This window comes from Hyperolius riggenbachi, chromosome 4 (assembly GCF_040937935.1).
Source record: "Hyperolius riggenbachi isolate aHypRig1 chromosome 4, aHypRig1.pri, whole genome shotgun sequence".
Classification (NCBI taxonomy): domain Eukaryota; kingdom Metazoa; phylum Chordata; class Amphibia; order Anura; family Hyperoliidae; genus Hyperolius; species Hyperolius riggenbachi.
Window position 1 is genome coordinate 165,668,902 of NC_090649.1, and position 11,981 is coordinate 165,680,882.

Genomic DNA, 11,981 nt, shown 5'->3' on the forward strand with positions numbered 1-11,981 from the left:
GAATATATACACAAATTGTCTTTATTCCTAAACATATGTGAAAATGCTGAAAGATACAGAGATTTTCACGGATAATACTTCACACTGCACATTTCCCAAATTACAGGGTGCAGTATTTAAACTCTTTAGACCTGAACTCAGAACTTCCTCTCTGCTCTGAAATATACGCAACAGCAAAATAACCTATATAGAAAAACATTTCTTTGTTACAGCTGATACAAATCCTACAATTAAACCTGCAGTGTTTCTACTTCCTGCTTTCACAGAAGCAGACATATTGTTAACATCCTGTGCTTTCAAATGAGCTTGTCTGCCATGACAGTTTGCAGACACAGGTGAAAGATCAAGTTACAACTTGCAATTAGTCGCAGACGAGGGGGAATTATACAGGCTAAACTCTCTATATACATACAGGGTGCATTTCTTCATGTTTTCCTTCTGTCCTGTGCAAGAGTACAGGTCCACTTTACAGCCAGTTTATAGAAGTCTTTTAGTAAATGGAATTCTCACACCACCTTTTCTACCCCAGTCCTCCCTGTGGTGCATTTTTATTCTGTTGCACAAGCCTACATTGTATAATGTGCAGAAACATTTTAAACACATCTAATGTTCCCATAGCTACATAAAGCTCTTAATAAATAACACAGATGTGGTTACCACTGGCAACTTCTTCCCACCATATTGTAACATGGTAATATTTGGTACTGTGCAGGGCTTGCTCAAGATACTTTACTCGTCCATAAGTCATGTTAGAAAGTTTATATTTTCCGGGATGTCTTTAGTCTTACAGTCTGCTTAGCAAAGTTCAGGGCATCTTCTTTGGACCTCTTGACAAATTCAGAAATCTTACTAAAGGCTTCTTCCAGGCCTTGGCCTGATGTGGCACAACATGCTTGAACATACCAATCCCGATCTGAGCAGTACCTTTTCATGTTAAATAGTCGGGTTATCTCATCTGCATTTTGAGCCCCTGGAAGATCTTGCTTGTTAGCCAAGACAACCACAGGCACGTTCTTTATCATATCGTTTTGAAGAATGCGCTTGAATTCCTTCTTTGACTCAACAAGAGTTTTCTCATTGGTGCTGTCCACCACGTACACCAGTCCATCTGTGTTTTCAAAGTAGTTGTACCAGAATGCTCTCATTTTCTCCTGTCCACCAACGTCCCATATGGTTAATTGCAGGTGTTTCTCAGTTTGAATCATCTCCACATTGAAGCCAACTGTTGGGATTGTAAAGAAATTTTCTTTAAATTTGAGTCTGTAGAGCACAGTTGATTTCCCAGAAGCACCCAAGCCGAGTAGAAGGATTCTGGCTTCTTTAACTCTGGAGTGGCCGGAGCCTCCCATGTCTTTGCTCGTTCCCTTCTGAACAGGATATACGGACAAGAAGGTCTCTGCATGGTGAATAGTCGCAGTGAGACTGTGTACTTATAGTGAGGCTTATCAGGAAACAGAAAGGTGTATTGTTTATGAAGGTTTAATGTCCACTGCCTGTCACAAAGGTGGAACTATCTCTAGCAATAAAGTGTGATCTATAAAGGAATCCAAAGTTCAAAGTATGGGAGAATTAAAATTAAAAATATATTTTCTAGTAAAATAAAGCCAGTAATGTTTATAATAAGTAGGTTAAAAATGTCTTGAGTTGGTGCCTTCTGTAGTAACTATATAAATAAAATACATTTTTACTCCATTCTTTAAAGGACTTACGAGGCCAAAATCTGCCCCCTAAACGTAAAAAAATGTAACTACCTGCATGACTTTGTAAGGCACGGAGAACGCCGTCCGCGCCCTCCCTGCCGTTCCGCCTGGTCCCCTCTGCTCAATAGCCCCCCGAAAGGCTGTGACCCCACGGTCCGGGTCGGTATCTGCAGCCTGCATAAAGATGGCCGCCGGAGCTGGCCACGGCTGCGCAGTCTGCATAGCCGCTACTGCGGCTGCGCAGCTCTAGGGCCAACCCCCCGATCCAGGTAGTTAACTTTTTTTACGTTTTGGGGGCAGATTTTGGCCTCGTAAGTCCTTTAAGTGCACTAAATATCACCACAACTGCCCTCAATAAATTAGGAGAAAATTCACTTTTTCTCCTAAGTTTCTTCCTAAGAGATATTTTTTATCTTCTGTTTAAAATATAATTTCAGCACTCTGCAATTGAAAAAGTACCAAAAAGTAGGTGAAAAAATGTACTGTCAAAATAATTTTCTTGCCTGGTGGTGGTAGAAGGCTGGATTGGATAGCGCCCACAGTGTGTTATTAATTGTGTCTGTATAATACAGTCTAAAACACCTGTATCACAGTCAAGGAACACACACACACATTATCAGGTATGTATGAAATCCCACCAAAGTTCTCCCAAGCCTTCAAGCTGAACTGCACAGCAGCACAGTAGTGCAGTGGATCTGGGCCAGGACACTGACTACATGGAGTTTGTATATTCTTCCCATGTTTGCCTCAGTTTCTTTTGGGTATTCTGTTTTCCTCTCAGGGCCCGTTTCCACTTGTGCGGTGCGCATTGCCGCGGTTAAAATTCGCATGCGGATGCGAATTTCTCACGCGGCTGTATGCGAATTTTCGTGCGAATTCGCATGAAAATTCGCATGGATGACGCTATATGCGAATTTAACCATGGCAGTGCCAGTGTGTTTTTCCATTGATTTCCATGCGAATTCGCATGAAAATTCGCATGCCAAAGCCGCAGGCGATTTCCCTATTAAATACATTAGCGGCGATTCGCATGCATTCCACACGCAGGCGAATTCTGAGGGCTCTGCCGTGCAGAAAAATCCTGCACAGAAAAACGCTCAGGAAAACTGACAAGTGGAAACAGGCACATCCACTTGTATTGGCTGTGCGAATCTGCATGCAGGAAACGCATGCAGATTCGCGATAGTGGAAACGGGCCCTCAGATCCCAGATAAGGCTTCAAATAAAAGTACTGTTACAGTGAGGGTGAGGTAGGGGAGGGTAACTTTATTAGTTTAGGATAGGATGGTTAAGGGTAGGCCTCAGGGATATGTTTTCATGAAGGGGGAGGTTAGGTTTCGGCATCAGGAAACAAAAGGGAAGAAAAAGATTAATTATTGGGAAACGGACTTCATTCATGATATTTTATATTTTTCTAATAAAAAAATGACAATACAAATAAAAATAAAATTAGAGACAGATTTCTCTGATCTATTTAGAGATCTGTTGGCTGCCCATACACTGCAGGTCGATTCCCGATCAATTTCAGCATGACATCATTCGGGAATCAGCCTTGTGATGTCACCCCCAGCCACATCCCCTCAAGTGTTTTATGTGCCTCCCAATCCCTGTGCAAAAAACCCTACGTGGCTGCTGGTGTTATAGCACGTGGGGTTTGTGACGTGACACATGAGCCTAAAAATGCTATATGCCAGTAGTCACGTGGGGTGCCAATGTGGAAGTACAGCTGACACAACGGCTGACACTTATTGGACAGTGTGATGATCCGCTCAGCTGGCTGCACAGGCAGACAGCGGTTTGTCCATTCCTCTAGTCTGTGGGCTGCAGGTCTCTGGAACAGAGACCTGTCTTTCCATTGCAAGTTTCTGGTCTGTTCTCTTGCTGGGGAATTTGCATACATTCGTTATGCAAATCCCCTACCTGCCTTCTTTGATGACTGGCACTATAAGAGCTTTATGTTTCCCAGAATGCTTTGCTGGACATTTCCCTTCCATGGTCTGTTCCTGATGGACACTGCTGGAGTGTCAGCCATTGCTATCTAGTATAGTTAATTCCTGGGGGTTGCTTTAGGCTCCCCTTCTAGCCCAGTCAGGTTGTATTATACGTATTGCCTGTTCTGTCTTGTCTTGCCTGTTGCCATTGTCCTGTCCCTATGGTGGTCGACAGGAAATGGTTCTGATCTCTGTTCTTGGAGTATAGCTGGTGCAGCGGTTGCTACCAGCTATCTCTTCTGTTCTGTTTCCTGGGATCGCGCTAGCTACTTTTCGCTAGCACTGGGGATCCTTCTGTTCTGTCTCCTGGGATCGCGCTAGCTACTTTTCGCTAGCGCTGGGGATCCTTCTGTTCTGTCTTCTGGGATCACGCTAGCTACTTTTCGCTAGCGCTGGGGATCCTTCTGTTCTGCTACTCTGTACCTGGATCGCGCTAGCCACTTTTCGCTAGTGCTGTGGATCCTATCTCTCGCTTGTCCCTGTTTTCGTGTGTCTGTCTTGTCTGCTTCGCTTGCTGGAGGCTCGGTGAGGTAACCGTTAAGCAAGCGCTCGCGTCCTCTGTTTCATGTTTGTCTGTTAATGGTTAGTTAGGCGTGCTTGTCTCTATTGTGCTTATCACGTGGAGATCGCGCATAACCGCGTGCACTGTTGCGAATGAGTGCGGTGTTCGCGGTTAGCTGGCGTTGTTGTTTTCCATATCTCCTTATTGTATTATTTGCTGTGCCTTTGCTACCCTCGTATTCTATTCTGATCTGCCTTGTGTCACGTCTGGCGATCGCACCTCTCGCGATCGCGTTCCTATTTCATATCTGCTGTTGTGTGTGCGCGGTCGCGGGGTGGCGACTGGATTGGCGCACACACATACAACCTGTCCCTTTGCTCAATCTCATTCGCAATCGCCTCTCTTGCGATTGCGTTCTGCGCTTCGTACAATTCCTGTCTGGTATTTGTGGAGGTACAGAGGATTGGTTCCTCTGCACTCCTCAGCGCCATCTGCCGACAGGAATTTCCCTCTACAGGTGCGTAGCACCTTTTGCTGGGTGCCTGCAATTATACGCTTGTGGAGGATTTCCGCTGTGTCAGCGCACGCGTTCCACAACCGTTACAGACAGCATGACAGGTAAAGTATCATAATGCACGGGCACCGGGGGGGCATATAAAACAAATGGCAGGACAGCAGCCAGGGGCTCCTTTACATTTCCTGACTATCGCATGCAACTATCTCCGTGCACCGGATCAACCCCGAAGGCCTGAGATTTCCCAGAATGTCCGATCAATACACTCGATCAATTTTGGCAGAAAAAAAATCAGTCTAATCGTTGATCAGCCATGCTTATTGCGACACTGATTTCAGATGGTTGATCATCCGCTAAGTCGCTAGATGTATGGCCACCTTAATAAATCAAGAAAAAGGGGGAAAACAATGTGTACATTCACAGTACATTCCAATTTTTTTACTGTCAGGGCCGGAGCTACCATAGGAAAAAATGGGCAATTGCCCCAGGACCCCAGAGCCTGTAGGGGCCCCCAAGGTGTCCCTCCCCATCTTAACTGTTGCTATCTCAAGGACTCTGCAGAGTCTTTGGCAGAGTACCGTCTCATCTGTGCTGGTGGGCAGGTAGGACACTACACTGACCTAGACACTGCAGAGGTCCTAGAAAGCACAGTTAATTTGGGAGGTGATTGGGTGGATCAGCAGCCAGCTCAGGGGCCTAGGTGGGAAATTTGACTGCAGCAAAGGACCCCTAATGACGCTTTTTGGTCGGGGGGGGGGGGGGGGGGTGTTTGTTGGGGACCCCAGGCTAATTTTTCCCTAGGGCCCAATTGTTACTTGAACCGGCCCTGCTTAGTGTAACTTATACCTTGTGGCCAGAAATATTTTTCTTCTCTCAAAAGGCTTTTAAATGGTTCCTGTTTCCATTAACTGGAGGCAGTGCTCATAGCTGTTTAGACAAAAATGTATTCAGACAAACAAACAAACAAACAAACATACTATCACATTAGCACATATCACATTTGTACTAAAAATATAATTACTTTGTTTCAGAAAATGTGTATGATGCACACAGTAGTTTTGTGTTTTATGTATTATATCGTAAATTACTTGCATGGTGTGTTTTTAAACAAATAATAGGAGCAGGTATAATTTACTTTTATTATTTCCTCTTCCTTTCTGCAGTCATAATTATCCTGTCTAATATTCTCGTTCTGTATTTACCAGGTGCAGTTCCTCTTCAGTAGTTTTGTTCCTGTAAACCACAGTTTCTTTAGATGGCCCTAAATACAGAGTCAGGCAAAAACAGCGCTGGAGATTAGGTTGCACCAGGTGCCACTATAGGTGGTACTATGAATTATGGCCATAGCAGCATTCAGTCAGTAATTTCAAAATATGAAGCCCAAATTACAATAAAAACAGTGTAATTAGGCCACCAGCAATAGCTGGCAGTCGGATTACATCTTACCTCGAGTCAATGGTGTCCTGGAAGAGGAATAGCAATTAATGCTGCGGCTGCCAGGACTTTTGCAGGAGTAGGGCAAGTCATTTTTCGGCTTTACCCTGTGCCTACATTTCTCAGCACCTTAATTACATGAACACCAAAATACACTATAGGCCTAATCCAATTCACTTTTTCTCCTTTGTTGTCTCCTAGGTGATATCTTCACATTATAAATAAATTGCATTTTTATTAGCCTCCAGTAAGCAAGAAAATACAGTACTTTTTCACCTACTTTTTGGTACTTTTTCAATTGCAGATTGCAAATGTTATTTCAAACAGAAGATGAAAAATGGACTCCTAGGAGAAAACGTAGTAAAAAAAAATGAGCTGGATTGGGCCCAATTTCTCTTAAGAGCTTAAAAAATGTCATCTATAATAATAATAATTTCCAAGCTGTCCACTGTATGTATGTGTGTCTGTCCATCCGAGACACTCCTCCTCCTGCCCCGCCTCGCGTGTGATGTCCAGAGAGATGGTTTGCAAACTCCTGCCCTGCGCAATGTTGCGTGCACCACCAGCTAGTATCCAGAGTGCTTGAACTAGCAATTTGAAAACCGGCTAGGATTATCAGACAGGACAGGATGGAGGATCTAGGTAGATTGGGGTGGGGCAGGAGCAGCGGTAGATAGACGATAGCGTCGTACTACATTGAACAGCACAATGCTGCAGTTCGATCGATTTTCAATCTGCTTTAATCTATTGAAAATTGATGTGTATTGTGTGGTAGAAATCGGGTGGCAATCTAAATGTGTATGGCCAGCTGAATTGTCCCTTTAGATGGGCTTACAATCTAATCCCTACCTCAATCATATGCCCATTATAGTCTAAAGTATAGTGAAATGCCTGGATGAAACCCACGCAAACACTTGACATCTTGACTAAAGAACCCCCCAATCCATGTCCTCATCTGCTGCAAACGCCACAATACTAAAAAGGAGCCTTTGTCAAAACGCATCTTTAAAGAGCATTTTAACACATGATTGAACTTTATCCCAATTAGTAGCTGATACCCCCTTTTTCCATCTTTACCTTTTGTGTAATAGTTTATCAAGGATGTCTGTGCAGCTGATATTGAGGTCAACCCCTCCCACATTGTAATGTTTTTGGCTAGATCGTGAAAGTTTCCTGGCTCTGAACCTCATTGCATTGTGGGAGATAATCAAGTAGTACCTCCCTCTGTACATAGAAAAAAACTTGTATGATTTGTAGTTACCTCCCTGAGCACAAAACAACCAGCACCATGTGCAAAAGAGGGCATGTTAACGAAGAACTTTAACCCAGGATTGAACTTTATCCTAATCAGTAGAGGATACCCCCTTTCCCACAAGAAATCTTTACCCTTTCTTGAATAGATTACATACATATGATACCAGTGAATATATACCAATTCACTGGTATATATGTATGTATATTTATACCTTTATATAATTGTCCATAAATACATAGGTCTGATGTTGTTATTTTGCCTCTGATCTCCAGCCATATACTCCACCTTTTATTTGCCTGATGAAGCGGGGTTAACCCTGCGAAACGCGTTGCAACCTTATTTTGCAGTATGCCAATAAATTGATGTCTATTTCAAATTGACAGTCCTAGTGTCGGCTTCCGGGAGGTAAGTCCACCACTGCCTCCTACGCAATTTTAAGAATTTTAGTAATTTTTATCCTGTTAGCGCCTCTGTTTACTTTATATCATTATCAAACACTAGACAAATTCAAATGATAAAAAAATCTGCTTGGGCAAAATGTCATCCAAAATAATAATTAGGCAGAATGTCTTCCTCAAATAACGTAATTAGGGATTTTTGTCATTAAACACAAATGTTCAAGGTCACAAGTAACATTTGAATTTTCACAAAGATATGAGGTTTCTATTATCTTGGTACAAACTGGTACATTGCAAGGTCATCAAAAATCTAAATCTATCAGCAGTTCATATAAAGGCTTTGAGGTTGGACTTCTGATATTTACTGGTGTATGAGACAGCAGAAGAAATTAATTGCACTTTTCATAAAGTAACTGGTGATAACCAGGAATATCAGCAAGAACAACAGAGATAACAAGATCTGTGTCAGTAACTTGCAGAAGTAATTTGTCACCTAGCAACGGACATGCTTTATGCTTATGCTACATCAATGTGAAGATATTTACTGCTTATTTAAAGGACAACTCCAGCGAAAAAAAGCAAGCAGTTAAAAACACCTCTAACAAACACCCATGAGGAGATAGACTAGTCTAAAACCTGTCGGTTCTGTCAGATTTTAACTGACCTGATTGGTCCAAAAACGATAACTTAACTACTTAATAACCGCATCACGCTAATGGGCGTGACCGTGGCGGCAGCCCCAGGACCGCCTAACGCCAATTGGCGTCTAGTCCTGGGGCTGGATTTTGCAGGAAATCACCCCCCCAGCCCCTGATCTAAGGCAGCACTGTACTGGGGACAGCCGTGTGACAAGGCCAGGGGCGTAGCAATAGGGGTTGCAGAGGTTGCGACCGCATCGGGGCCCTAGGGCCAGAGAGGCCCCAAAGGGCCCTCCCTCAACTGCAGTATTAGCTCTCTATTGGTCCTGTGCTCATAAAAATCACTTCTATAGATACTTTGAATAGTGGTAATCATTAACTAGCTGTTCCCATCCCCTTCTTGCAACTCTGACACTGTAGTTGCCATTGTCAGGTTGTGGTGCACTGTATCTATTGTTATTTATAGAATGTTTGGGGGGGGGCCCATTGTAAAACTCGCATCGGGGCCCACAGCTCCTTAGCTACACCACTGGACATGGCTGTCCCCCTGGGACACAGGAGAGCGATTGGTTCTCATAGGCTGAAGCCTATGACAGCCGATCGCCGTCATTGGCTGGCTGGGGGTAGGGAGGGAGGGAGTTAGGGGAAAAAAAATAATAAATAAATAGTAAAATGTAATAAAAAAATAACAAATATTTATAAAAAAATAAATAAACACTGGGGAAGCGATCAGACCCCACCAACAGAGAGCTCTGTTGGTGGGGAGAAAGGGGGGGGGGGATCACTTGTGTGCTGAGTTGGACCACCCTGCAGCGAGGCCTGAAAACTGCAGTGGCCTTTTTGTTAAAAAATGGCCTGGTCTTTAGGGAGGGTTTGACACTGTGGTCCTCAGGTGGTTAAAGGACTACTATCACAAAAATTGTAAAATTTAAAATACATACATATAAAATGTGCATTTCTCCCAGATTAAAAAAAAACACTATGAATTACCTTTTTCCTTATGTCACTCTCACTTACAGTACGCAGTAAGACAGATCTAAAAGATTTTGGACTAGTCTCAGTATTACCTTTATTCTTTACATAAGCATTCCCTGGAAGGATCTATGGTATATAAAGATGCCAGTCACTTGTTTGCACACTATGGGCTTGATTCAGTAAACGGTGCTAACCCATTTAGCACATTTAGCACACCTAAAGGTTTTGGGCGTGATAACTAGGGTGCTAACTGGGATAGCACCGTTTACTAAATTCAAATCGCGCGCAAAGTCCCGCGCGCAAAACTTTGCACGCGTAGAGCGTGGTGCGTGCAAAATGGCACATCGCGGTGCGACAAAATCCGTGCACCCGATGCGCCTATAAGGTCGCTTTGCGCGCAATGTGAATTTATCATGCCTAAACCAACTTTAGGCGTGATATAGCGCTTTTCACAGGTGTGCTAACACTTAGCACGGTTTACTGAATCAAGCCCTATTTCTGGCAGTTGGGCTGAGCAACTGCCGTCCAGTAAGTGCTTTTGTAAATAAATAAATAACTGAGAATCCCCTATGAGGAGATGGAGTAGTTCTAAACCTTACAGATCTGTCAGATTTTAATTCTCTACTGTAAGTAAAAGTAACATAGGAAAATGTAATTTTAACATATAGTGCATTATACTCCGAGAGAAATATACATTTACAGGGAGTGCAGAATTATTAGGCAAGTGGTATTTTTAAAGAATAATTTTATTATTGAACAACAACCATGTTCTCAATGAACCCAAAAAACTCATTAATATCAAAGCTGAATATTTTTGAAAGTAGTTTTTAGTTTGTTTTTAGTTTTAGCTATTTTAGGGGAATATCTGTGTGTGCATGTGACTATTACTGTGCATAATTATTAGGCAACTTAACAAAAAACAAATATATACCCATTTCAATTATTTATTTTTACCAGTGAAACCAATATAACATCTCAACATTCACAAATATACATTTCTGACATTCAAAACAAAAACAAATCAGTGTTCAATATAGCCACCTTTCTTTGCAAGGACACTCAAAAGCCTGCCATCCATTCTGTCAGTGTTTTGATCTGTTCACCATCAACATTGCATGCAGCAGCAACCACAGCCTCCCAGACACTGTTCAGAGAGGTGTACTGTTTTCCCTCCTTGTAAATCTCACATTTTATGATGGACCACAGGTTCTCAATGGGGTTCAGATCAGGTGAACAAGGAGGCCATGTCATTAGTTTTTCTTCTTTTATATCCTTTCTTGCCAGCCACGCTGTGGAGTACTTGGACGCGTGTGATGGAGCATTGTCCTGCATGAAAATCATGTTTTTCTTGAAGGATGCAGACATCTTCCTGTACCACTGCTTGAAGAAGGTGTCTTCCAGAAACTGGCAGTAGGACTGGGAGTTGAGCTTGACTCCATCCTCAACCCGAAAAGGCCCCACAAGCTCATCTTTGATGATACCAGCCCAAACCAGTACTCCACCTCCACCTTGCTGGCGTCTGAGTCGGACTGGAGCTCTCTGCTCTTTACCGATCCAGCCACGGGCTCATCCATCTGGCCCATCAAAACTCACTCTCATTTCATCAGTCCATAAAACCTTAGAAAAATCAGTCCTGAGATATTTCTTGGCCTAGTCTTGACGTTTCAGCTTGTGTGTCTTGTTCAGTGGTGGTCATCTTTCAGCCTTTCTTACCTTGGCCATGTCTCTGAGTATTGCACACCTTGTGCTTTTGGGCACTCCAGTGATGTTGCAGCTCTGAAATATGGCCAAACTGGTGGCAAGTGGCATCTTGGCAGCTGCACGCTTGACTTTTCTCAGTTCATGGGCAGTTATTTTGCGCCTTGGTTTTTCCACACGTTTCTTGCAACCCTGTTGACTATTTTGAATGAAACGCTTGAATGTTCGATGATCACGCTTCAGAAGCTTTGCAATTTTAAGAGTGCTGCATCCCTTTGCAAGATATTTCACTATTTTTGACTTTTCTGAGCCTGTCAAGTCATTCTTTTGACCCATTTTGCCAAAGGAAAGGAAGTTGCCCAATAATTATGCACACCTGCTATAGGGTGTTGATGTCATTAGACCACAGCCCTTCTCATTACAGAGATGCACATCACCTAATATGCTTAATTGGTAGTAGGCTTTCGAGCCCATACAGCTTGGAGTAAGACAACATGCATAAAGAGGATGATGTGGTCAAAATACTCATTTGCCTAATAATTCTGCACTCCCTGTATATATATATATATATATATATATATATATGTATTTTACATTTTATATTTTTTCATGCTAGTTGTCCTTTAGGTGATGATACAGCATCCTCTTAAGATTATTTATTAGTTTAACTCTTTTGGCTCAACTCAACTGTTACAATCTGCCAAAAAAGTATTATAATCATAACATATTTTGAAAGCTTGCAGCAGCATGTGTGCATAAGCAATAGTTGATCCGCCCACATGAAATTGGCACTGATACTCTCCAGTCACCTGCTCAGCATCCTGTATATAGTCTATTATTCTACAACGGAAAAGGGAATACTTTATAACCAGCATG

At 42.7% G+C, this 11,981-nt stretch overlaps 1 protein-coding gene across 1 annotated transcript; it reads right to left on the bottom strand.

Moving 5' to 3' along the window:
* Nucleotides 1-758: 758 nt before the first annotated feature.
* On the bottom strand, nucleotides 759-1,349 carry ARL14 (ADP ribosylation factor like GTPase 14). Its single transcript, XM_068279280.1, has one exon. The coding sequence runs from the start codon at nucleotides 1,347-1,349 to the stop codon at nucleotides 759-761; it is 591 nt and encodes a 196-aa protein (XP_068135381.1).
* Nucleotides 1,350-11,981: the final 10,632 nt, after the last annotated feature.

Excerpts from the sequence above, each read along its gene's own strand:
- ARL14 (XM_068279280.1), bottom strand. The coding sequence starts at position 1,349 with ATGGGAGGCTCCGGCCACTCCAGAGTTAAAGAAGCCAGAATCCTTCTA.